At 32.5% G+C, this 26,842-nt stretch overlaps 3 protein-coding genes across 4 annotated transcripts; 1 reads left to right on the forward strand and 2 right to left on the reverse strand.

Annotated features, from left to right (window-relative positions):
- Positions 1-522: 522 nt before the first annotated feature.
- LOC110849376 lies at positions 523-6,283 on the reverse strand. The gene is made up of 4 exons (XM_022096782.2): positions 5,446-6,283; positions 3,993-4,046; positions 3,813-3,905; positions 523-3,624 (listed from the first exon to the last, which is right to left on the reverse strand). The coding sequence occupies exons 1-4, from the start codon at positions 5,497-5,499 to the stop codon at positions 2,887-2,889; spliced, it is 939 nt and encodes a 312-aa protein (XP_021952474.2). The 5' UTR covers positions 5,500-6,283; the 3' UTR covers positions 523-2,886.
- A 1,020-nt stretch (positions 6,284-7,303) lies between these two features.
- Positions 7,304-15,479, reverse strand: LOC110848891. Of its 2 annotated transcripts, none has more exons than XM_022096234.2 (4): positions 15,153-15,479; positions 13,075-13,225; positions 9,358-9,519; positions 7,304-8,387 (listed from the first exon to the last, which is right to left on the reverse strand). In XM_022096234.2, exons 2-4 carry the CDS (start codon positions 13,126-13,128, stop codon positions 7,809-7,811), a joined length of 795 nt encoding a protein of 264 aa, XP_021951926.1. In that variant the 5' UTR covers positions 13,129-13,225; positions 15,153-15,479; the 3' UTR covers positions 7,304-7,808. The 2 variants fall into 2 exon arrangements, with proteins under 2 accessions (XP_021951926.1, XP_035707380.1); XM_035851487.1 differs by lacking the exon at positions 15,153-15,479 and adding an exon at positions 13,485-13,495.
- An 8,886-nt stretch (positions 15,480-24,365) lies between these two features.
- LOC110849306 lies at positions 24,366-25,295 on the forward strand. The gene is made up of 2 exons (XM_022096713.2): positions 24,366-24,542; positions 24,957-25,295. Exons 1-2 carry the CDS (start codon positions 24,476-24,478, stop codon positions 25,196-25,198), a joined length of 309 nt encoding a protein of 102 aa, XP_021952405.1. The 5' UTR covers positions 24,366-24,475; the 3' UTR covers positions 25,199-25,295.
- The last annotated feature ends 1,547 nt before the right edge of the window (positions 25,296-26,842 follow it).

Consider the following 26,842-nt stretch of genomic DNA (forward strand, 5'->3'; position numbering starts at 1 on the left):
CCAATTTTTTGCATATTAAATATTTGTCACAAATTATGGCTAAAAGGTGTACAGTTACTTTGTGAAAGATAGAGTATTAAGGGTGAATTGTAAATTTTTTTATTGTAGACTTTTTTATTGTAGATTTTTTTATTGAAAATTTTACACCAACTAGAACCACTGCAAATTTAAATATGGTGAATTTTTCGCAGACATTTTTAACCTGGAACATATTTGCTTAAAAATTGCAGCATAATTAATAACACATTGCACACAAAATTAGTCGAGAACGACACCCTTTTTCCAACTTTTTGTCACAAATCCAATGGTTAAATCGCTGGCAAATCTAAGATCTGAATCAATGCCAAAAATATATCGGAGCACTTTAACTGAATCTTTGACAGTGCCAAAAATCATGCAAATTTGCCAAAAAAAATGAGATCAATGCGATTATAAACCATTGATTATAAACAATGATGATTTGCATCAAGCACAATTTTAAGGTTAAAATTCCCCAAAAAAATTAGACACAAAATTATAATCTTTTTTTCATTTTTTATTCCAAGTATTTTATTCCATTCAATTTTGAATTTTTATAAAATGGTAAGAAAGCAGTGGTGTTACACATACGTATGTCGGATAAGATTAATTTAAATTAGGGTAAAATTTTGACATTTATGTATGTAAATCTTGAACAATTAGGGTTTAATTTTTGCGTAATCGTTAATCATTTTTCGGCTTAAAAAATTCCCGGAAAAGTTTCCGCAAAATTTTTTAGAGTATTGAATTTTAGTTTAAGTTTTTTATCAAATTTTGATTCCGTCGAGGAAGTTTAAATTTAAACAGAAAAAGTTGACATCGCTGGTAATAAATTAATATTTAGTTAACAGTCGTCCGTGTTGGTAATGATTTACCACCGATGAACGATTGTAATAAATTCTGATACCGTTAAATTTGTAAAGATCTTCTTCTGGAATTTTTCACGGGAGCGTGTCAATTTGAAATTCTACCGAAATTGTTGTTACCGTTCCGTAGTAAATTCGTTACTTACGCGGTGACAATTTTGTTACCGGTAAAATTTAGGGGAGGAATTCAAGTGCGATGTAAGCAATAATTGCTTACTTTTAAATAAAATTATTTAAATTAATTCTTAACTTAATTGATTTCTTAATTATGATTTCTTATTCTGTTAAGATTTTTTGGATAAAAAAAAACGAAAACTTAAATATTTTTCATCCGTCGTATTTTCGCCAAGGTTCAAAATCACTGAAAGACACGACTTTTTTGGTGTAATTAATCCAAATTTCTAAAATTCATTACAAGGTCCCGGTACACATTTTTCAAATCTTACTTCTAAATATGTTACGTTACGTTATTCGGAAACATTCATAAATTACGGTGTCACATATTTAATTGATGAACTTTCTCTAAAATTTAATTTCCTATATTTCTCGAAAAAATCTTAAAAACAGGAAACATTACTTATTTCTTATTGCTTTCTTAATTAATTAATTAACTAATCACGTTACAGACTAGGATCACTTTGAACAACGGAGAATTCACGAGGTTGATTAAACGTAAGGTTTACACGGTTAAAATAAGTTGGTAACAAAATTATTACCGCAAATAGTCACAATTTTGTTACTAACTTATTTGCATGGTTTAGAAGATTACGAATACGCACGGAAGGAATATTTTACAATTAAGTAAGGTTATTGCGTAATGAGAATTTACAATTGCAATTATTGCCCGGCGAAAATGATATTACATAGTTTACGAATAATCACACGAAGGTTAGGGTAGGGAATTACACTTGGAAATTTTACGGTATCATAATTCTATGACTTTTACTTACATTCATATTGATGCATTTGCTCGGATGTTTGTAACGTTGTAAACTGTGTAAGTTTTGTGACGGATGTTTTAAAGGGGCCAAATTGCCTATCAATATTCACGCTGTAACTTTGTAAAATGGGTAAATTTTGTAAAATAATTATAAAAAATAAGGACTTGAATAAAAACTGGGTTTGTAAAGTTTGTAAAACTTCGTAAGTGTATGGATTTTACAAAGTTACCAAGGCCTTCGTGAATTGCCTATCTATTTTATATCAATTAACATTATCAAATACAGCTTGAATTACCAATCTTAAATTCAATTAACCACGAAATGTAAATTATAAATTATTTTGGCGTGTTTATCTTACAAATTGTAACGGATTTTTTTCCGGGGAAAATTTTTACCCAAAATTGTAATTTTTGAAATACAAATTTTGAATTTTGTAGATGAGCCCGTAAACTAGAAAAATTTGCACGTTTTCAACAATATTAATTTTACATATTGTGAATTGGCTCTTTATAAATTTAATAAGCAAATCACTCAAATATAAACCTGTGTAACTTTGTAAAATTATTTTACAAAATAAAAAGAGGAGTTTAATTTTGCAAGCTGATTGTTTTTTCACAAGTTTCTCAATTCTTGTAAGTCTACGAAATTTACAGTGTTCACGGGGTTACGCCCACCCGAGTAAATTGCGTCATTACATAAGTATCTTAACCGAAATGATTAAGATTTATGCCGAAGTAGTTACATTATTTTATAAATATTTCATTTCAAAATCCATGTTTCATAATTTCATAAAATCGATTACACTTACAACCTCTTTACGCTTGATTTTACGAAGTTTCATAAATTTAAATGTATGTACATTAATCCAGCATCATTTAGATTTGAGATCATTCATAATTTAGCCCATTCAATAATTCAGGGGTTGACGCCGACCAATCTTCGGCGGGGCTAATTTTGGTGAGTTTTTCGGCGGGGGTTCGAATGTTGAAGGGATAAGAACTCAAATTTATTTTTTCGGCGGGGGCGGCGCACGATCGGCGGCGCCCACCTCTGCCCTCAATTTACACAGCGTCCACCTTATATTCCGGCGGGGTATCGGGACTCATACTACCCGCGTCGTCATTATCCCTCCTTTGATGATGCTGCTGCACCCTCGTGGGATTCGGGAAAAGCAACAAATTCGGTAAATGCTGCCCAGGAAATCGTCTCATTCCATCGACGCGAACGCCATCCAGTTCAAAAAGCGGGTTCGACCGGGTATTAATAATTATGTCGGTGTTATTATTATTATTCATCGTCCCGCCAAATCTGCCCAAGCCGATCGTATTATTATTATTATTATTTGAATCTCCCGCCAGCATCCGGGAATTTTGAATGTGTGACGTAGCAGTGGTATTGATGAGCAGTACGGTGTCCGAGGAGGCGTCACTGCCCCCGCAGGATGAGGGGATTTCGCCCGCGGGATTATTTGAATTATTGGCGCGCGTATTATTTCGCGCGCTTCGATTTTGCTCCTCCTCCTCGGCTTCTTCTTGGAGGTGTTGGTACTCGAGGGAGTGGTTGTAAACGAACAAGATAAAGATGTAGATTCCCACGGCGGCCGAGATTAGCGGGTCCACATCGATCGACATGGAGGAATAGGAGAAAGGTGAGATTGTATTGTTGGGCGGTTTCATTCGAACAGGCCCGCCAACCCCGGAACGTTCCCGTTCGACTTGTTTGACAATTTCGACAATGAATCGAAACGCGAGGAGGAGGGTGAATCCGATGGTGGGCCATTTTATGAAGGTTTTGGATTCCTGAAAAAAATGGAAGGGTTTTTATTTTAGTGGAAATTTTGAGAAATTAAGTAAGTTATTAGGTAATTTATTTATGCGAGGTTTTGGATCCCTTAAAAATATAGGTATTTTTATTTTCGTGAAAATTTTGAATAATTTTGAGAAATTAATTAACTCATTATATAACATTTTTTAAATGGTTCTAATACCTGTTCTACACCGCGAAAGATAAGAATTCCCAGTGTTAAGAAGCAACAATTGAACACGATATCCACCTGGGAGACGGTGACTTCCTTCGATGCCTACAAAATTATGAAATATATGAAAACTTCTGAAAATTTCTGAAATCGTATAAAATTAAATTGGATTAATTTTAATCATGTACATACCGAGGTGGAGAAAAGATCGTAATACATATTGACCAACATTTGGACTCCGTGATACTACAAGTCATAAAAAACAGTCAAATTAGAAATATGAAATATTACTGAATAAATATTTAACTGTCGGAAATTCATTAAAATTACGAACTTAATTAAGTAGTTAGTCAATTCATTAATATTCTGTCAAATTAATTGATGGCGTAATGAATCTAATCAAGTTCTTAACTAGTCTTGTTTGTTTTTCGCACACAAATAAAAAAAACATTAAAAATAAGAAAAAACATTGCAAAAACTAAATTTTGCAAATTTATACGCCATAAATAAATTTTTTGAAATTTGAAGATTAAAAACTAAATTCAAGATGCCAGGACTAAATGATGTTTTTCAGAATTTGGCTAATCAAAAATATCACCAATAACAATAATCAAAAATATCACAAAGACAATTCAAAATTTCGATCTATCAAAAAATCGAATTGGGAGTAGAAATGATGATGTTGTGAAGTATAAACACAGCTATGGGCATGTTTTAGTTATACAATTTTGAGAAATTATTGTGTTGTAAACTGCGTAAATTTTGTCTAATTATTTTAAAAACTTGACGCCTTGGACGAAAGGAGAATTGTGTCGTTTTGAGTAATTATTGTGCAAACGTTGGAATATTTAATAATATATCTAGAGTGGAAAAGCCCATGGTCAATTTTGAAAATAACAACTTACTTTGTTCCGATACAGATTAAAATAAGGGTGCAATAATTTTTGTGTAACAACTATAATTTCACATAGTTAAAAAAATTCTCCCCATTTTGAGCGAAAAAATAATGACCACAAATGTGCTAAAAATAAATTACCCAGAGAATTTCATTTTTGCGGGATTTTTTTTATGAAACTATGTGACATTATTGTTTTACAAAAAAATTATTGCACAATAATTTTTTTAATAAAATAAGTGTGCACATCCTTATTTTAGTCTGTATCGGGACAAAAAAATTTGCTGATTGTGGGAGCTTTTCTACTCTAAATAGTTATTCGTATTAAATACTCAAGGTGCTAATACTTTAAGGTGCAAACTGCGTAAATTTTGTTTAATTATTTTGCAAACTTAACGTCTCGGACATTAAGAAAATTGTTTCTTCAAAATTTTCATAACAAAATAATTCACTTCACTACCCTTTAAATGAGGCAACTTTGGAAACTCAGAATAAAAAATGTGGCAAAAGCTTCAGCGCAAATTGTTAAAAATATTGTGATTTTTTTTTTAATTAAGAAATCTTTGCACTTTACACAGTTACAAAGCATGACATGAATTTCCTCTGCGTGTATATATAGTTCAATTTATTGGATAATTGTGGTGCATATTGAACTTACAAGACCCGATTTTTTTCCATGATTTTATAAATATTTTGGGACATTTTTATAATTTTTGTGTGATCAGAAATTTTAAACAAATTTTCGCTTACCACGTGAATACTTCCCCCAAAGTAGACAAGTCCTCGTAAGGTTATGTAACACATTTTCGAATTTCTCTCACTGTTTGTTAATTAAGTACAGAGTATTATTTCTTCAAATTTCTAATATCCCCTTTTTCTTTACGTTTCTTAAATGAGTATTTTATGTCAGATTCATCATTAAATTCTCCGTATTTAAAATTCGCGAGATATTAAAAAAATACACTAAAAACGCCTCAAATTGGCGAAACGTCTGTCTGTAATAACACCATTTAATTCCAGTTTTCGCAAAAACCACCTACAAAATAATTTCGCCAGCGTAAACGTCCATTTTTTTCCAAAATGGAGTCTTCCTCTTACAGCAATTTTTGCACAAATTTTATTTTTAACTAAAATTGCATTTTGCAAAATTTGTTTTGCAAATAAACCACAAAAAATGTCAGATTATAACTACGAATCCTTGCCTTGAATACGACAAAATCTTCTCCTCTTACAAGAATTTTTGCACAAATTTTATTTTTTAACCTAAATTACGCTTCGCAAATTTTGTTTTTGCAAATAAAAATAACACTCAAGAAAACAAATGACTGAAAATCCTTGACTTGAATAATCCGACCAAGTAAACAAAGTAGATTCCTCCTCCCCGAGAATTAAAAATATTTGAGTATTTTGAGTCGTACGGAATATATACGAGACGACGGAGTTTGTTACATACTTATTCCCCGAATTTTATGTATTCTCGTGGCGACGGAAATACAGGAAAATATTGACTTTTGCATTAAACAAGGAGAAATGCAACAACACAAAATTTTGCACACAAAACACACAAGTTTAGCACGAGTGGAGGTATATCTCCTCGGATCCGATCGATCCTTACATGTCCCACTTTATGGAAATGTAATGTAGACAGCGTTCCGAGTGTGATGGTCGGGTGGGTTTATTCGGGAAGTGGTTGGTGGGGGAAATACCCGGGTATCATACATACATACATAGTGGGTGAGTGAGTTGTATGTATGCTTAGTCAGGTTTATTATAAAGAATTGTACGTATGTATGTTAGTCAGAGATTGAAATAAGAAAAAATCAGGCTAAATGGAGACAAAGAAAGGAAGTAGGGACGCCTAGATTTTGAGTTTTACATGGGTTTTGATGTGGTAAATTATGTATTTATTACTGTTATGTTTGACTATCTAGGTATATATCTGGAAAATACCCGGGTATCTTGTATTATGAGGAATTGTTTCGTACAATTCGTATATTAGTCAGAGATTGAAATAAGAAATAATCCATGCTAAAGGGAGACAAAGAAAGGAAGTAGGGACGCTTAGATTTTGAGTTTTGCATGGATTTTGGAATTGGGAAATGTGGTAAATTATGTATTTATTACTGTTATGTTTAAATATTTAGGTATATATATGGAAAATACCCGGTACCCGGGTTTCAGGGTGGGTGAGTTGTTTGTATGTATGCCTGGTCAGGTTATAAATAAAAAAAAATCCATGCAAAAAAATCCATGCAAAAAAATCCATGCAAAAAAATCCATGCAAAAAAATCCATGCAAAATGGAGACAAAGAAAGGATCGAAGTAGGGATGCCATAATTTTGAGTTGTGCATGGATTTTGCATAAACTTATTGATGCATGATTGAGTAAATCGTTGACGTCATGTTTATAACTATTTATGTATATATCGGGAATACCCGGGTATCGTGGAATATTAAGGGAATTAGTAGGTAGTCGGAGACATATAAGATGTACGGGACGACCTTATATTGAGATTGGTATTAAAATTTGTGCAAAATGAGGTAATGGAAATACAATTTTGCGAGATTTTAATGTAATTAGCGACAGGTTGGAAGGTAATTCGCATACTTAAGAGATTTTTGCACGGTATTTGCAAACATGTGCGGATGGGAATTTATTTAATTTTATCACATATACAATATTTATAACACAGATTAACATTCCTTTATATTTAGTAAGTGGCTTAATTAATTATAAGAGTTTTAATGAATCACATTTAACAGACCAAGATTCTTAATTATGTATGAATACATAATTTACTATAATTATTTATTTAACTACATTTTCGGGAGGGGCTTAATTTTATAACAAGTTTTATTAATTATTCAATTACATATACCTAAATTAATTGGAGTTATACATATTAATTCCAATTTAATTACAAATCGCAATTTCGTATGGACACGTTTCTCCATATTACAAACCAAGTCAGGACCTTGAAACTCATTTTATAATTAAGTTTAAAATTTTAAACACAATCAGTGTGAAAATCTTTCAATTCAAATTTTCAAATTCAAATTCATTTTTTTTTCAAAATTCAAATTCCTCTAAAAATTACAATTTGAAATTATCCTTAATCATCATCATCATCCGAATCCGGTCCCGCTAACGGAACCGGGGGCGGAATTAAGGAAACGTCATCCAACTCCCCGCCATCTTTTAGAGGTAACGGCGGCAACGGTTTTTTACCCCGCGCCGAATCAATCCTTCGAATTGGGGGATAATGATAATAAGTCAAACTGTCTCCTGTTTCCCCATTTCCACTCTTTTCCGCGGGAACATTCACATTTTTATTGTAATTCGCCGGAGCTATGATATTACTACCCGGTCCGAGAAGGGGCGTTGTCACTCCCGGGTTTTCCTTTAAGTCGTTATGAATCAAGGTTTCGCCCCCCATTTCTTCGTGATAAATATCCTTCGAATTTTTTAAAAGATCTTTATCCCGCTCTTTGCAGCGAAGTCGGTTTCTCGCGTAGAGGAAAAGTATGAAAATCAGGCAGGTGTCGACCGCTAGATGGAGATAAAGTTGGGGTAACTTGTCCTTAAGGGCGTCCCAATTTTGAGCGTAAATGTACGAAATTTCGCCAACGTAGCGGAGGAAAAGGGTAAATGTGAGAGATAGCGTGGAGTAGAACATGTAGGTGAAGGAATTCTGGAAATTTAAGGAAAACATAATTATGTATTTAATAAATAATGTAAGAAAAATTTTGGAGGTTTTTTTTGGGGAATAATTTTTTAAGATTTTTCGATATGGTTTTTGAAGTCCAGTGTTTCGTTTCTTGCGGATTTGCTACAATTCTTGCAGGGAAAAATAAGAAAGTGCTATTGAAATGTGCGCCATCTAGCCACACGCCGTATGAAGTATGGCGGCGTGAATTAGTTTCTTACAGGTGAAACTAACTGCAGAAAACTATTTTCCCGTCGTCATTTGTTGCACGTGCCACGTGCAACCACGTGCCAAGTGGTGGTTACTTGCACCCGAAACACTTCTTAAGACCTGCACGAGTTGATTTTTATTGTTATAAATTGTCAAATATTGGTAGAAATATAATGTTAACTTTTATAAGAGTTCATCTATCTACATTTTATTTCAAATAGGTAAATCGCTATACAAATCAGGCAAAAAATTAAAGGAAAGTAAACATTTCTTGTGGAAGAGTAACGCCGTGAAGACATTTAAAAAAAATATATAAAGCAATAATTATTCCAGATCCCTGATAGTACTTGTTTTTAGATAGAAACTCTTGTGTTTTCTTAAAAAAATTGATATTCCAAGGGATAATAACAACAATATTGCAAAAAATATTCAAAATTAGAGTAGAAAAAGTCAGGTTTGAAGTTTTATAGCTTTCCAGTATACATCAATCAAATATGTAAATAGGATTTAGAAATTGTAAATATTTGATTAATCCCTAAATTGTTTAGTACGGGTGACAATTCGTGATTTTTTGTATATTTTTAGGAAAATTACCTACTAAATGTTTGAAAACTTACTCAGATCAAAGCGTCTCTTTATTTTGCATAAGTTTATAAAAGTATTTTGCAAAATTTTCAAATTTTACAAAGTTACCAAGGACTGCGTGAATTGCGTGATTATTTAGCCATGAAATAAATCCACTTACACTTTCTAATCCGATGAGGATAAAGCAACTCGACGTGAACAATGGGATGAAATAGATGAGCTGCAGTAAAAGTTCTTCCATAACGCTGAGCGGAAGATAACTGCTTTTTCGACGCGTTATCGACGACGATATCATTGTTATTATCACCATCACGGCACGATACTAGACAAAAATGGGGAGGAATTAAGTACAAAAAAAATTTGTTTTGGTATCAATTTTTGGCATCAATTAAATTTACTACATTTTGTTTTTATACAAATTTTTTAGTAATTTGCGATAATTGGTAGACAAGTCATTCACCAAATAAATAAAACATCATGGCACGATATTAGACAAAAATTAGGAGAAATTAAGCAATTTTTTGTATTTTTTGACATTCATTGTTGATTTTCAGACATTCAACTTGACAATTTTGTTTGCATTTTTTTTAGAAATTTGTGAAATAACCATAACCAAAATAAGTAAATAATCACGACAGGAAATTTGACAAAACTAAATATGTCTTCACGATTTAAACAATTTTATTTTTTATTTTTTGGACATAAATTTTTGGTATCAATTTAATTTGACAAATTTTGTTGCAAATTTTTTAAGCGAATTTGCAGAAAAAGGTACACAAAAGAAATTAGTGGTTTTATGAGTCAATTTTGTACGAAAGTTTCATAAATTTTTGCGATTCACATTTTACATAAATTGACTAACTTACGCTCCAAAACAGGAAGTTTTGTTTTGTTGCGATACGTTAATACAATTTAGATGAAAAGTTCGTCACCGTCAATTACATGGTTTTAGCCTTTGATCTAATAAATTTCGCGTATTACCCCGTGTTTATACTCGTCATTTCATTTTCATTTACTTTTAATTTCACTATAGCTTTCGCGTCATTTTCATCGTTGTAATTTATACTTTTTCACAGAAATTCATGAAACATTAATTTTCCGATCATTTCATTTTGCTTTCACAGCAACTAAAAATTAAAATCCTGAATTTGGAAGGAATCTAAATTGTTGCCCTAAACTACGGTTCAGAAAAGCAAAATAAAATAAAAATATTTAATATGTCACAAAATAAAACCTAGGATACATGATGTAACAAGTATAAACAAACCCTACAATGCAGCCTGATATAGTGCGACCATAGTTACAGTTGATTGTAAAGAAATTAACGCCGTTTTCATTTCCCAAAAGTTGAAACACTTTCAACTTTGGAAAACGGCGTGAAAGTGAAACCAAAATGAAAGCAAAATGAAATGAACGCAACTATAAATTGCAATCATTTTGCTGTTGGCATGGCGTTAATTTTTCGTGAAAGCAAAATGAAACCGAAAAAGTATAAAATGAGTCGATCGTGAAAGTGAAATTAAAATGACGCTAAAATGACGAGTATAAATTAGGCCTTAATCGCTGGAAATTAATAATTATTAATTTTAAACAGATTTAGAAATTTTAAGTTTTCAAAATCTGGTTAAAATCTAGAAAAAAAACTTGCATCTATAATTTCCTGTCTATGAAAATAAGTGCTAGTATTTCGGACATGTCATAACGTTTCTGTTCTGACGTTTAATAAATAAATACATAAAATCGATTCACTGCAACCTTCGTAACTCGGTAACCCCCTAAACTTACGAATTTTTGAGATAATAGCTGAAATATAAAAATGTCAAAAAACCTAGAAATATTTTTTTTTTTTAAAACTGAAATTTTAGTGACTTATGCGAGTTAGGCAAGACACCCACAAAATTTGACCTTCGGTCGTTACCAAATGATAAAGTTGAGAATAATACATAAATAGCCGCCTTCTGCTAATAAATTTATGCATTTCAAAAAAAGTTACGTGATTTATCTTACATGCAAAGTTGACACGCCAATTGTGAAAATTATAGACAAATTACAACTTAACAATTAGTCTAGATGTTTCGTGGGAGGAATTCTATAGAAAAACTTATAGCATATTGGAGGAGATTCAGAAATATCATAGATCCAATTCAATTCACGTCTCATAACTCCGTAAGGGAATGTCCATATATTGCATCATAATTTTAGTAGGTGGGTGGCTTAGGTCTTCCTATCTTTCCCATGTTAAAATTCCCTATCCCTTAATGTTTACGTTGGGTAGGTGGCTGGCTGGGTGATAAAATCGAAAAATTTTGATGACGTAGTATATGGATGACCCCTAAACTCATAAACTTACGAACTTTTGATGAAACTTGTGGAAACATCTCGAAGGAAATTTTTGCTCAAAAAAGTTACAAAATCTTACGAAAATGGTTCGTAAACTGATCTTCGTAAGTTTACGAAGGATTTACGGAGTTACGAAGGTTTGCCTCATAAATTTAAATGCGGGGTAAGTTAATAAACTAGAAATATATTTATTTATAGATTAATATTTCTCGTAGTTTCTGATTCATAAAATAAAATTTATACGTTAATTAATCTGTTATTTTGTCTTCAATTGGAAATTTAATTTCGATTCTTGTCTCAAAATCGTCCAAATTTGGTCAAATATCACTGGAATTAATAAAAAAATATTTCGGTTCGCCTGCCTCGACTTTGGACCGTGTTGAATTTTGCTAAATAATTCGGATTCGTTAGGTAAAATCTGTATCTTTTTCCGATTAAACTTGTTAAATAACAGGAAATTTTGTAAATTACGCGACGACTTGTTTTGTACGAACAATTGGCACGCCATAATGGGAGTAAATATGTACAATTAACCCATGGGCAAGTAGTGTATGTATCTAGTTATTATATAATGACGAATCATAGTTTAGCATCATAAATACATATTTATGTCGCTTAAATCTGACATAAATATTGTGGTTTCATGGGATATTTAACAAATTCTCTAGAAAGCAGAGTGATGAAAAGTTGCATAAGTTTGGTATGAAATATGTAAAGCCGGCGTGGTATAAAGTTGTCAAATATGCAATTTCCAATAGCTAAAAATTGTGGTGCTTTTTTTAATTTTTAAAATAATGCACGCTATGAATGTCACTTGGTTTGGAGATCTATTTATTATAAACTCAAATCTAACAAAATCTGAAAAATTTGCCAAGGTTTTACAATATTTTACAAAATTGCCACAATATTGCAAAATTTTACAAATTTTACAACTTCACAAAATTGGGCAAATTTTACAACTTCACAAAATTTGACAGATCCTTCTATACATTTTCGAGAATGTAGGGCATTTTTTAAATTTGTGACTTTTTTTAAGTAATCACAAAGCTTCTAAGAAACATCTCTTTTTAACGATACTAATTCGATTAAAGATTTACTCAAAATGAAGATTTAAATCTTGCAATGAACACAGAATGCACTTGTACAATTTGTACATATTTTGTATTTAATTCACGTGAATTGAATTGAATTTGACAATATTTTACAAAATTGCAAAAATTTTACAAAATTTCCAAAATTTGACAAATACTCAGACACATTTGAGAGGGTATGGTATTTTTTTATTTGTGAATTTTTTAAGTGATCCCAAAGTTTCTCATAAACAACTCTTTTTAACGACACTCAATTAAAGATTTACTCAAAATGAAGAATTAAATCTTACAATGAGCACATTTTTCTCTGAATTTGTACATACATATTTTGTAATTCACATGAATTTAACTGAATTTTACAAGATTTTACAAAATTGCTAAAATTTTGCAAAGTTTCACAAATTGTACAACCTGACCATAAATTGTTAGACAAATTGTTTTCTTACCACGAAAATGGACACGGCCAGATAAGCTGCTCCTTTACAGGTCGGACAACACATTGCAATTCAGACCAGACCAGACTTCCTCCACAAAACTTCTTCTTTTAGTCGAACAATTTTCACATATTGTTTTTTTTTATTTTGTGGATTTCCAACCCTAAATATCACAGAAATTAGTTCAAGAAAAGTGGAATTGGATAAGTAAATCTGCGCGTTAGTGTGAACACTTTTTGAGCGAATCAGAGTTGTTTTTCCATCAACAAAAAAAATGGTTGGGTATATATTAAAAATAATTATTTTGAAAAAAAAAATTTCTTCCACTATTTCACCTCATTTTATGAAAATAAAAATTTCCTTAGTCCGAGACGACCTTTTAAGATCAAAAGGGTATAACAAATTTTTTAAAAACTTATCACCGGTGTTTAAGCCAGACAGAAAAAAATGTATTTCTTAAAATATATTTCATTTTTGTGCATTCCCTAGTACTAGTAAATGAGGATAATAAAGGCTATTATTATTATTATTAAAATATATTTGTATTTAAAAAAATACGATAATTTCACACAAAAATCCACAAATGCCTTGTGCCCCTAACCCGAAATCTAATTCAAATTATAGATTTAATAAATTTCACAAAAACTTGTTACCGGCGTTTAAACAAACACAAATGAGAAAATTTTGATTTCTTAAAATTATTTAAAGCAAAATTTATTTTGAAATTTTCTTTTAAAAAATCTAAAAGCATATTTGATAAGTTCTGGAAATATTTCGCTCAAGTACGGCATAAAGTTAAAAACTATTGTGAAATTAAACTGAATACGAGTCGTATTTTTCCAAATTTGTATTGTAAATTGTAACTTTGAAATTGATTATTTTGAAATAAATACGATATTTTTACTTAGAAAAATCCACTCTTCACAATTGTCTCGTGTGCACAACAATCTTCGCTTCATTAATCTGTTAATCAATCGCTTCATCTAATTTAAGTTGCTGAATTTATTAATTTTAATGACAACATTATTACCGGCGTTTAAACAGACAGAATTATTTCTGGAAATTTTTAATGTTGACATTTGCTAAAAATATTTTCAAATCACATTTGATAAATTCTAAAAATTTTGGCTTAACTGTGACATGAAACTAAAGTTAATTTAATTTAAAATTAAATAAAACACGTGTCGTATTTTCTAAATTTGTAGTTCAAAACAATCATAAGTTGTAGTAATAAACTCATTTATTTATTCTAAAAAAGGCGATATTTTCAAAAAAATATCCACAATAACTCGTGTTTAGTGTTCTAAAAAGATACGATATTTTCCAATAAAAATTCACTCTTCAAAATTATCCCACACTAGCTAGAGCAGCAATTATATTATCTAATTTAAATTCAAGAGTTTATTAAATTTTTCAAAAAACTTATAACCCGTTTTTAAACTAGACGAAAATGACTAAATAGATTTCAGAAAATTATTTAAGACCATTTTACTTTCGATGGCAAAACACGAGTCGTATTATTTTCCAAATTTGTAATTCACAGCAACAATGACTTATCGCTTGTGGCGCAAATTTTTTAAATTTTTAACTTAAAAAACGCGATATTCAAAATCAAAGAAATCAAAAATTAATTTGTATCTACACCCGAGAAAGATGGACATACTATTTATTACATTTTACGAAAACTTATTACCGGTGTTTAAACCAAACAGGCAGAAAAACTTATTACCGGTGTTTAAACCAAACAGGCAGAAATTTAAATTTGAAAATTATTTTAGACAAAATTACTTTCAAAATTTTCTTAAAAAAATGTTCAAAATCTCTGAAAATTTTTCTCTTAACTACTCGAACATGAAGTTAAAAACTATACTAAATATAACTAGATGTCGAAATTAAACTGAACACGAATCGTGGTTTTCCAAATTTGTAATTCACAACAAAAATAACTTTTAGTAAAAAAAAATATTTTTTATTAAAGAAAGGCGATATTTTCGAAAAATGTCCATCACTGCTTTGTGTCCACACTAACCCAAAGTGCCCTTTTATCCAAATCAAATTATATATTTATTAAATTAAAAAAAACTTATTACCGGTGTTTATACCAGGCTTTCGAAATTTTCAATAAAAATCCAAAATCACATTTGACAAATTCTGAAATTTCTTCCCCTAACTAAACGAACATGAGGCTAAAAACTATACTAAATATAACTTGATGGTGAAATTATAACTGAACAAACACGACTCGTGTTTTCTCTGGATCCGGATTATGCCAAGCGAGAACCGGAAGGTGACAAGTGACGTGGAAAAGTTGGATACAATTCTTCGGCAGTTGACAAGAAATGGAGGAGACGACAATTTTATTTTTATGTGACGATGTATCGCACATTTTGTGACTAAGGACGAGACATGACGTCGCTTTGGAGCCAGACCAGAAACTAAACTCAACTGTGATCTTGAGACGGAAAGTTAGAGACTGTGTCCGTAATGGTGGAACTTCGGTTGGCCCGAGTCGGTGGAGTGGTTAAATTGGAATTTCGAAATTTTTGGGAATTTGAAATTTGAGTTGAAAATGTTAAGATAAGTTCCCAATTTTTTTTGCTGGGGGGAAAAGACACCAAATTCTAGTATTCAAATTTTTGATACTGAGGCAATTCACGCTGGTCTTCCAGCTCCGACCAAATGGTGCCATTTTTTTCAGTATGGAAACCTGTAACGTAAATCGGATAAGATACTTATGTAGCAACACAATTTGGACGTAAAACCCCGTAAAATGTGCAAATTTCGTAAACCTATGCGAATTTTGGAAACTTATGAAAAAAATTGTTAATCTATTGTAAATCAGCATTACATATATTGTAAACGTGCACAGATCAAATACCTCTCTTTATTGTGTAACATAATTTTACAAAGCTATACAGGTTTTACTCAAAACTTTACAACATAGAGACATTTGAGTTATTTCCTATCCACTATGTAAACTTTCCGAAGTTATAAAGAGGCGATTCACAATATGTAAAATATTGTTGAAACCGTGAAAATTTTTCTAGTTGACTATACAATCTAAGAATTATATTTTAAAAATTATAATTTGAGATATAAAATTTCCCCTAGGAAAAAATGCGAAATTTGAAATTTGTAAGATAAAAACGCCACAAAAACGTGTGTCACCAATTCATACATTAATTATTTTAAAGATGCTCTGTTCATACTGATTTCTATAAATTGTTGTAAAAATGGAGAGACAATTCAAACAGTCGTATGTAAAATTCGTAAATTCCATAAACTTTACAAAATTTTAAATATATTTTGAGGGAAATTAGCTCCCAAATTTTTGTAAACTTGCTCAGATCAAGGGCGTCTCTTTATTTTGTACAAGTTGTAAAATTATTCTAGAAGATGAGTGGATTTACAAAGTTACCAAAGACTACGTGATTTGCCTATCTGAATTTCCGCTTTACATCAACTGGCGGACGGACAGACAGAAAACTCCGTAAGGCCCGAGTCTTATCTTAGAAAAGTCCACATTTATTCTTGGTCTTGATCTTGTTCTCCTCTGTCTTTTATAATCGTCATCATCCAAATCATCTCACTTACTTTGGTTTGAAAGGGCAGGGTTAGCTTAAAGTAGGGATATTTACATATCTATCCATCTAATACCCGGGTTCTTGTGTCGTGTGTGGGTATTTTACGGCTAAGTTTACATTTCGTTTTTTATTTAGACGTGTATGTAAGTAAACGAGAGGGTGATGGAAAGCGGTGACGAGTGACATAAACCGCGAGGCTTATCATGGAGTCATAAGGATAAGGAAATTATATAATGCATAAGTAAGGTTTGGATTAAAGGAGGAGGCAATTTACTAAAAATTGTGTAACGATGTAAAAATTTAATAGTGTCGAAAAAAATTCTGGCAATTTCTACAAAATTTAAGATAAAATGGATTCAGAATGATAAGGAAATTATATGAGTATTTAGGTTTGAATTTACGAGAAATTTTGTAACAATTTAATAATTCAAATAGCATCAAAAAATTAAGGCAATTTCAGCAAAGTTGAAAACAAAATTTGGACAAACTACGTACGTTTTTTGCAAAATTATTGTTCGAACTACTTTTATTTTATTTACTAGACGCTCTCCACGATCTAGTCTGAAAACGATTTTCAGTAAAAGTTAAAAATAAAATTTGCAAATTTTGTGCAAAATTATTGCGCGAAATATACTTTTACTAAACGGTCCCACTCTGAAAATTATTTTCTCTGCGTTTTAAACGCAATTGAAAAGACTCATTGATACTGAAAAGTAAATCATAGCGTGGATTTTATGAAAATTGGTTGTACATATGCGTCTCGAACATTATCCAAATAACTTATCAATGATAAGTTATCATTCAGTAAGGACGTGAAATCAGAATAATCTTAATACTTCATTCAGCTTAGAAAATCAGGTTGGATTTCATGATTCTTCTACCCTAAATCTCACTTTTCCCACCAAACAAATTAACTTTTTCTTCAATTACTTGTGCAATTTTGCCCAAATATTTACAAGTTTAGCATTTTATTACGTAAAAGTATGGTATCTTTCAGTTTTTACCGGGTTTTTCCAAATATTTATCACTAATTACGATAAAATCAGGGAAAAACAGTGAATTTCAGAGGAAGGGAGTTATTTAGAAAAGCTACGTTTTTTCCCACGATATAAAACTAGGTTTCTCAGCGATTGTTCTAAAAACTAACAAAATTTTTATGCTCATTAACGTAAACCTAATTTAAATTGAATAATTGGACCAAATTTTTACAATTTATGCTTTATTTTTCGTAAAAAATGATGAAATTTGAGTAGGGCTGTATTTTCAAAATTACGGTTGCAACATACCCCAACCCGCGGGAAGCTCAAATTACCCTTCAAAATCGTTCAATCAGTCAGACAGAAGTCTGTTTTCGTTTTTGGATGTAAATATTGCAAATTATTTCTTCTTTCTTTCGTAAATTTACGAATTTACAAATTCCAACAATACAACATTCCAACAATACATTGACAACAATGCGAGTAGCCGTGTTAATTACAAACTTTTAACTTAATTTTAACTTAAAATCGTCTTATCATGGTGCCAAGAAAGGTCAAGAAAACCAAGAAAACCCGTCTCCGTCGGCAGAACGTCGACAGCCAACCGCGACGTCGTCGTCTGACCGCAGATGAAATCAATTTACAAAAATTGGCCCCACTTTTCGCCTCCACCGGCAAACCACCTCCCCCCCGCGACAAAATCAAATGCCCAATCTGTTCCCTCTCCGGCGATAAGTTTGTGTTCGGCACGTACTACAACCTAGTTCGACACTTCCGTCGCTCCAATGCGCCCGATCACCGGAAATGGGTCCCCCTTCTGGGAAATATAAATATGCGTGAGCAATACGTCGACCTAGAAGAAGAGGAGACCACCACCACCTTGTTTAGCGATATCGTCCAAGATAACCCACCCCCACCGGATTATCACATCTTTAAAAATTTCCTTCCGCCAGACAGTCCAGACAATGGAGAAGAAGAAGAAGTGGAGGAGGAGGATGAGGAAATGGGGGACGACGAAGAGGATACCGTTAAGGTCGACGTCGACGCTGACATCGACTCCGATCTGGCCAAGATGTGTCGCTACTGTTTGGAATCCTTTGGAGATAAGAAGATCCTCTGGAAACATGTCGCCCGGCATAAGAAACGAGGGCACGAATCGCTCTTTGACGATGGGAAGGAGAAGAAAGTCGAAAGTGACGAGATGAAGACGATGCTCATTGACGATGATAAGGAGAAAGTTGAAACAGTGACGACTCTCTTTGATGACGATGATAAGGTGAAGGTCAAAACTGAGACGATGAAGACGATCTCTTCCGACGAGGAAGAAGAATACGACGAGATTCTCTTGAGAAAGGGGATCAGGTTTGCCCAACAAGTTGGAAATGATGTCCTGCCGGATGCCGTGTATTCACCGGAAGCTGTTCCTATCCAGTTGGAAGTTGTCATTAGTCCGGTTGAGGGACTCTCGTTTTACAACGAGACGGAGGAAATGGTAAGAAAATAGAAGAGCAATTTTTTTTATGACGAATTTTTTTTTTGTAATTTTCTCCTCTATTTTTTAGTTGCGGGGGAATGGCGACGTCGACATGGGCATTCCAGCTGGCGCAGAGATTTTGTCGCCACCCATCTACGCGACTAACATCGTCTCGTCGTCGTCCTCGCTGAATGACGCGGATGACAGCTCGTTTTTCAATGAAGAACAAGGCGACACGGAGGAAATGGTAAAAAAAAGTGGGAAAATGGTTTTTTGACGGCGACATTTTTGTATAATTTGGCCCTCTATTTTTTGGTTACAGGGAAATGTCGACGTCGACATGGGCATTCCTGCTGGTGCAGCGATTTTGGCCGATTTATCCACTAGTAGCGTCTCCTCTTCGTCTACGTCCGTCACGCCGAATGACACGGATGACAGCGACGCCGCCGATACTAGTTCGACTTATTCTGATGGCGACAGCAGTGAGGAAAACGTTCCGTTGCATTATGATTATGACAGCGAAGACATCGAGATTGAAGTCTTGACGGTGGAAGAAATCCGAAGAAGAGAGGAGGCTGCCATTTTCAAGGATAAAGTTAAACAGGTGAGTTTCAAAAGGGCGGAGTAAAAAATATGTTAATTGGTCGCTTGATTTATTTAATTATTACAGAATTATTTATTGGAAATTCAAAATTTCATATTGTGACAAAATTCGATTCAAAAATCGAATTTAAGTTTCACGTTTGATTTATGACGCATCGCCAAAATCGTCAAATCAAAATCAACATTTTTAATCATTTCTCGGCTCTGGGAATTTATTTTAAAATTCTGCACCACAAATTTGCAGTGCAGGGTGTTGCCAATTAAAAAAATGTACACTCTAGGTTTTGACGTTTTTTGAAGGTCGTCCAGAATTTTAAAACAAATTCCCAGGGCGGCGAAATCATTGAAAATGTGCTGATTTTGGTCACGAGTCATCGAGTCCTATTCGTTGATGAATTACGTAAATAAATCATTTGGTAACAAAATTGTGACGATATATTAATTTTACCCAATTAAAATCTGCTACCAAAAATTTTGTTATTACTTCGCTTTAAAAAAATAAAACTCTTTTATTCCCAGCTTCTTCGCAACCTCCAGCTGGGCGATTATGCTCCACAACCACCGGAAGACGATGAAGATGACGACGACGATTACCCGAAGGAATTTCCCTGTACTTTGTGCAGCGCCGGATTTGATACAGCCCTTGAGAAGGAGGATCATTGGAGGGTGAACCACTTCTACTACCAACGAGCCTGTCAACTCTCCAAGTTGGAACGTCCGCCCAACGTGAAAGATTACCCGAGGAATAATACAGGTCGAAAATTCCTGAAAATTTTCGCTTTCGATAAATCCAGGCCCGATATTTCTCGTACAACTCTAAATATCTTAAAGTCATTCGTAATTCGAGATACACATTTGAGAAATGTTCAAGTTTTACAAAAGTCTGCACAATTTGTCAAAATTTTTCCAAGATGTGATTCAATTCTCAATTTTGCTACATAGTTTTTGAATTTTTATCGCTTTTTGTAAAAATTTTTGTTTCGATTTCAGTCAGCCTGGTGAACCCGACGCGTCGTCTCGAGAACAGCGAAGGGGCTGTCAGCCTAACCGTAAATGTTAAACGAAAACCAGGTCGACCTCGGATTCATCGTGACCCAGAACCCATAGTTGAACGGAAACCAGGTTCAATTCGCAATTTTTCATTCCATAGTTTTTGAATTTTTGCGATAATTTTATAGCAATTCTTGTTTCGATTTCAGACAGTCTTGTGAACTCGACGCGTCTCGACAACAGCGAAGAGGCCACCGCAAATGTTAAACGAAAACCAGGTCGACCTCGGCTCCACCCCGATCCGGGACCCAAACCCATGGTTAAACGGAAACCAGGTCGACCTCGGATTCATCGTGACCCAGAACCCGAACCGGAACCCAAATTCATCAAACCCATCCCGGGATATTATAAGGAGTTTTACGAAATCAACGTCCCGCCCCCACCGCTGTCACCGGAACCTCAACCAAACCGAAAACGGAGTTGGGACACAACCAAGACCAAGAAGAGGGTGACTTTCAAATGCGACTACAGTTCAGGTGAAATTGTGGGGAGATCTTTACCCGTAACGGAGCCTCAGTCAATCTTGAAACGTAGTACGTTTTAATAAAAATCTTTAAAATGTATAAATATAATTTTGATAAAAATTTTGATTTGTGTTTTTCAGGAGGAAAAACGATTTATTAAAGAATATGGAAATCTCATCTCGATTCATTTGACTTTTTTTACATTGAAATACACATAACGGAGTCTCCCTTAATCTTTAAACGTAATAGATTTTTGTAAAAAATATTCAAAAAATGTATAAAATTTGGTAAAAATTTTGATTTTGTATCTTTCAGGAGGAGAAACGACTTATTATTGAAACGAAAATTTTGTTTAGTTTGATCTCAATTTGACTTTTTTGTGCTGTTGAAATTTAGTGTTTTACTTTTTTTTATACATTGATGAACTTTGTTACATGCTTGTCTCGTAATGTAATTTTAGAGAATTTACTTTTTTGACACGTTGAATATTTCGTGTGAAAGTTTCTCTTTAGAGTAATAATTTTAATTGTTGATTGATTAATGATGTGATGAATTTAAGATTGTGATTGTGTTTATTTGTCCGGTTTAAACTAGTGAACTGTTGACTTATTTTTTGACGATTTATTTTAATAATTTCATTTTTGAAGAAACAAATACATGTGGAAGTGTATAAAAATAACTTTTGATTTATTTTAATAATTTTGATAATTACATTTTTAGAGAAGTGTTTAAAAAATGGATGTACTATTTTAGTCCATTTTATTGCAAACTTTACGATAATTTTAAGATTTGACATATGTACTGTGAGTCACAGTGTCTGTGCCCGTGACGTGACAGGTCTCGTCTGTAATTTTTTTTCGAAATTATTTTTCCTATAAAATTTTCGAAATTATGGCAAAGTTTCCAATTTTTGTACGTGGTACCACATAGACCCTTTTTTGCTTTGATCTCTGTCTGCTACTCACAAAGCTTATGGCTCGCAGTACTTCGTTCAATTTAATTGTTACCTGAGCCCGTGAAAAACCAAACCAAATAAATAAAATGTTTTCTAATCTACTAAATTTTGATAAGCCAATTTAACTACTTACCTTCAATTTGTGTTATGTGTGACTTGAGCTACGTTTCAAAATTACGACTAGATTTTAAGCAAAAATTCATAATTTCAAGAGTTTTCCAGTTTTCATCTCTCTAAGGTTGGAAAAAAGCTTTATCATGGGTCGTTATATTTTAGTGGAAATTTTATAATCTAGAATATCCAAAGTGTCATTCTCATTTTAAAACACGACTTAATTTCTGCACAATAATTTTGTCAAACTGAATTTATTGCGTAAAAATGTCAAGTTTAAATGCCGATATCACATATTTTTATAATTTTTGAATGGTTAATAGTCCAAGATGAAAAAATGGTCGTCCCGTAAGCAAAAATATTTTGTTGTTCAATTATACTGTTTTTTTTATTAAGATTCCTCCACAATTGTGCAGATGCAGAGTAGCCTTGTAAGCCCTTTAACAAATATAATTACGTGTTGTAATTGTAAACTGCATAAGATTTTGCAGAGTTTACTCGATAAAATTTATTGAAAATTTTCCAGCTCATTTATTGAAAATTGAAACTAAAACTGGAATCTTTATAATCTAAGGTTTCATTATTTCAGTAATGCATTTTAGAAACACGGCTTAATTAATTTCCTCATAATAATTTTATCAAACTGAATTTATTTCGAAAAAATGCCAAGCTTAAATGCCAATATAAGATGTTTTTATAATTTTGGGAACGTTAAAAGTCCAAGATCACTAAATTTGCTGTTTCCATCTCATAAAAAACGTGAGCTTCAATCAGAGCAATAATCCATGGTCCATCAATTTTTTGTGGTCCATGGTCCATAATGGACAAATTTATTCCTCACGCCGCACGTAATCCGGCAATCTCAATTCTTCACTCTGCCTACATTACAAACATCTAAATTATAACCTTACAAATACAAAATGCGAAAAAATACAAATATAAGTATTGGTGATGAGTCATCGAGTCTAATGTTAAACAAAATTCTAACTGAAATTTTCGTATATTATTTTTTTTACAAAATTTGCAATTTTACAAAGTTTGACATGAAGAAATACTACAACGTGTGGATAAACTGTGCAACTTGTAAATAATGAGGAAGAACCAACACAGTCAAATATTTTGCACCTGTCGCATTCTGTAATTTAACAGGTGCAGAGATATCGTATCCCGACAGGTAGAGCAGGTTAAGGTTAATTATTGCGTGTATATGTCCCTTCACTACTATATGTGTACATATACCAATTACACCTTGATCGTATATGCTGATAATAAAGGCATCAATTGCGATAATAATTTGCTATTAAACGAAACCAACCCTGATCTCATAAATATTATGCATAACGACTAATTAAGTTTCTGCACATATAAATAAGTCACGCTATCGTCTCGTCTATGACATTGCTGGGAATTTGCACGTTTATTTTTGTTTATTTGTGGAATGAGTCATTCACCAATGAGGCAGAGGGCGGATATGCATTTAAGAAAAATCGTGTATTTAATATTTACTAAAAATATTTACGAAAAAAACTATTACAAAATTAATTCTCAAAAAATTTATAGTTTTTCTCGAGCAAAAAATGCCGTCTCATATCGTTGAGATATTAAAAAAATATATATATTTATAATATTTTGTAATAAAAATGTATGTATTTTGAAAAAAATATGGATTTTTGTGATCCAATTTCTTCGATTAAAAAATTTCTTCCTGCATAGTCCAAATATTAAAAAATATGTATATGTTGTGAAAAAAATATCTAAAAATTAATTTACACATTTTTCAAATTACAGCAGAAATATTTATGCTTAAAAAACTAGAAATATGTGACTATGTAAAAATATTTTGAAATTTTTATAGTCTAAGCGAGTTAGGGAATACATCCACAAAGTTTGACGGTCCGTCGTCATCGCATGAAAAAGTTGAAAATAAATACATATCCATCCTCTGATTAATAATCAATCAATAACGCAGCTGAAAATTAGATCAGCGGAATAAAGGAAGCCTCAAAGACATCCAGTTGTATGAAAATAGTTCAAGATTCTCTTCTCTTCTGACGCAGAGGGGAAATGTATTTAATGCAACGGCTGCTTCTATATGAGACACATTACTACGTGGAAGAGGAAATTGGGCTTATCTCCGCCAAAAAGGAATTACACTTATCAATTTCAATTTTTCAACTAATCTTTTATCGTAAAAAATGACGCCGTCCCGCTCACTGCTTCTTCTCGGTACCGTATTCGTTATCGTCCTGGCTATAATTTCGGGTAAGTACTCGTCCTTAATGTGAAATTAACGTAAGACTCGATAACCAGAAATCAATACAATTGTCAGAATCAACACATTTTTGATAATTCTTATCTTCTGGGAATTTATTTTAAACGACAAATTTGCAGTCAGTGAATTGATTAATGGAATGACGGTGAGTTTTTTAAGCCAGTTTCGATAAGTTCCAATTTTTCTGAAGACTTCCTAAACTTAAGATCTCCTCCTTCAAAAAGTGTCAAAATCTGCAGCGTATATTTTTTTTAATGGGGAACTCCCTGCTCTACAAATTTGTCGCCCAGAATTTTAAAATAAATTCCCAGCCCCGAAAAATGATTAAAAACGTGCTGATTTGGACGATTATCTAAGTCTTACGTTGCGATAAATCGCTTATCTTATGCAAATTTATTTACCAGCCGCACAATCCGCTCCGCATAATGACTGCGATTGTCACTACCAGACGGACAAGGGGGGCTGCGTGATCACGAGGGGTCCTGCCGCTGCCGGATTTAAATGCAGGTGTCGCGTTTCCCGATTTTTCTTAATTACGCACTGCATCGGAACCAGGATTGGCTGTAATGCGGGCGAACTTTGTCCAGCGAATTGCGCATCGAAGGATTGTTGTTTGCTGGCTAATGGAAATTGCGACGGATATTAAGTAAATAGCTAACAAATTAATGTAATGTTAACAATTAATTAATTAATTGATCAATTAAAAATAAAATAAATAAAAAGTTAAAAAGTTTACAAATAAACCCACTGAAATTTCAGGGGTGGAAAAAATGTGACATCAAAATACAAAAATGCAGATATACATATGTATATATGCAAATATGTACTTCGGGCATCAAAATACTGAATCAATTCACTTAAAATGTAGGCTTTGGTAACCTTGTAAAATCCGTAAATTCTGTAAACTTTACAAAATTTTACAACAATTTTTAAGGAAAATTTGCGTACAAATTTTTAAAAACTTGCCAGCCAAAAAAAATTGTAAAAAGTGCACGATTTATACGGAATTTGAAATTCTAAAATTAATTTAGAAATTGTAGCTTAACAGATCAAGGACATCTTTTTAGTTTGAGACAATTCACCCAGTCTTTGGTAACTTTTCAAAATTCGTAAATTTTGCAAAATAATTTTATAAACTTTTACAAAAGAAAGAAACGCCTTGAGCTGAGCAAGATTACAAAACTTTGAACCTAATTATTCTATACATAAATGTTACTGTTCATCCAGTCTTATTAGTCGTAAAAAATTCTGGAAGGTTACCTGGCAGATTATTTATTTTTCAATTAGCAACCAAATGACCTCTCAGAAAATTTTCCAAGAAATTGCGACTATTAATATTGGATGAACAGTAGTCAAACTTTATTAGTTTACGGATTTTATAAAGTTACAAAGACTCTTAATTGTCTAATTACAAGGAAACAATCTAATTCAAAACGTGTTTCATAAAATACAAATATAATAGTAAAACGGCGTCAAACTTAAACAGAACTATAACTTTTGATTAGATAACTACTGTTTTGTTAAATATGTTAAAATGAATTTATTGACATTAATATAAACGAAACCTAATGATAAATTCACATTATTTGTCAATGCTCAGGTTTTGAGTAGGGAGATGAGTATTTGCATCCGACGGGTAGAAAACGCTCGGTAAATTTGAAAAGTGTACAATTTTCGAAAATGTCGAAAATGTTTTGATCGTTTTATAAACGTAAACTTGTAGCTTATTTAATACACTGTTAAAAATCTGGTTGAGTCAGATACATACTCGGTGCTGGTATCGATTTGGTAATAATTTTCTCCCAGATTGGTAGTAGTTTATTTCTGACTGGTAAATTTTTCATTACCCCAACATTACAAAACGGTAATGCAATGTCCGTTATTACCTGTACGGGAAGAGTCATATATATTATCCGCACTTGTACTGATTTGGTAATAAATTCTGTAATTGATTCGGTAATAACTTGGTACGGGAACTTATTTTTGAATAAGTTATTTTTGAATTTCATCAAATCCAATAACAATTTTCAACCAGTTCTTTCGTATCTATCAATATTTATAAACTCAAAATTATTTCAGTTCAAAAAACGGTGTCTAACTTGCACAGAAAAATCATTTAATAAAAAAACACGTATGTACATCTATATCATAAACGTTTCAAATAATTTATCCGTAAACAAGAATTCCCGTTATTACCAGTGTCGGTAGAGTTATATACTCTCCACTCGCACACAGTTGAACTTTTACAGTAATTGAAAATTGAAATTGAGAAACTACGCCACTGTCAGTC

Source organism: Folsomia candida, unplaced genomic scaffold (genome assembly GCF_002217175.1).
Source record: "Folsomia candida strain VU population unplaced genomic scaffold, ASM221717v1 Fcan01_Sc004, whole genome shotgun sequence".
In the NCBI taxonomy this organism is placed as follows: Eukaryota; Metazoa; Arthropoda; class Collembola; order Entomobryomorpha; family Isotomidae; genus Folsomia; species Folsomia candida.

Bases quoted from the DNA above. Each gene is read 5' to 3' on its own strand.
- LOC110849376 (XM_022096782.2), bottom strand. From the start codon at position 5,499: ATGTGTTACATAACCTTACGAGGACTTGTCTACTTTGGGGGAAGTATT. The intron at 4,047-5,445 runs GTAAGCGAAAAT...TATGACTTGTAG, and splicing joins TTGGGGGAAGTATTCACGTG to TATCACGGAGTCCAAATGTT. The intron at 3,625-3,812 runs GTATTAGAACCA...CATTTTTTTCAG, and splicing joins TCTTTCGCGGTGTAGAACAG to GAATCCAAAACCTTCATAAA.
- LOC110848891 (XM_022096234.2), bottom strand. From the start codon at position 13,128: ATGTGTTGTCCGACCTGTAAAGGAGCAGCTTATCTGGCCGTGTCCATT. The intron at 9,520-13,074 runs GTAAGAAAACAA...ATTTTTGTCTAG, and splicing joins TGGCCGTGTCCATTTTCGTG to TATCGTGCCGTGATGGTGAT. The intron at 8,388-9,357 runs GTAAGTGGATTT...TTAAATTTCCAG, and splicing joins TCCTCATCGGATTAGAAAGT to AATTCCTTCACCTACATGTT.
- LOC110849306 (XM_022096713.2), top strand. From the start codon at position 24,476: ATGACGCCGTCCCGCTCACTGCTTCTTCTCGGTACCGTATTCGTTATC. The intron at 24,543-24,956 runs GTAAGTACTCGT...TTTATTTACCAG, and splicing joins CGTCCTGGCTATAATTTCGG to CCGCACAATCCGCTCCGCAT.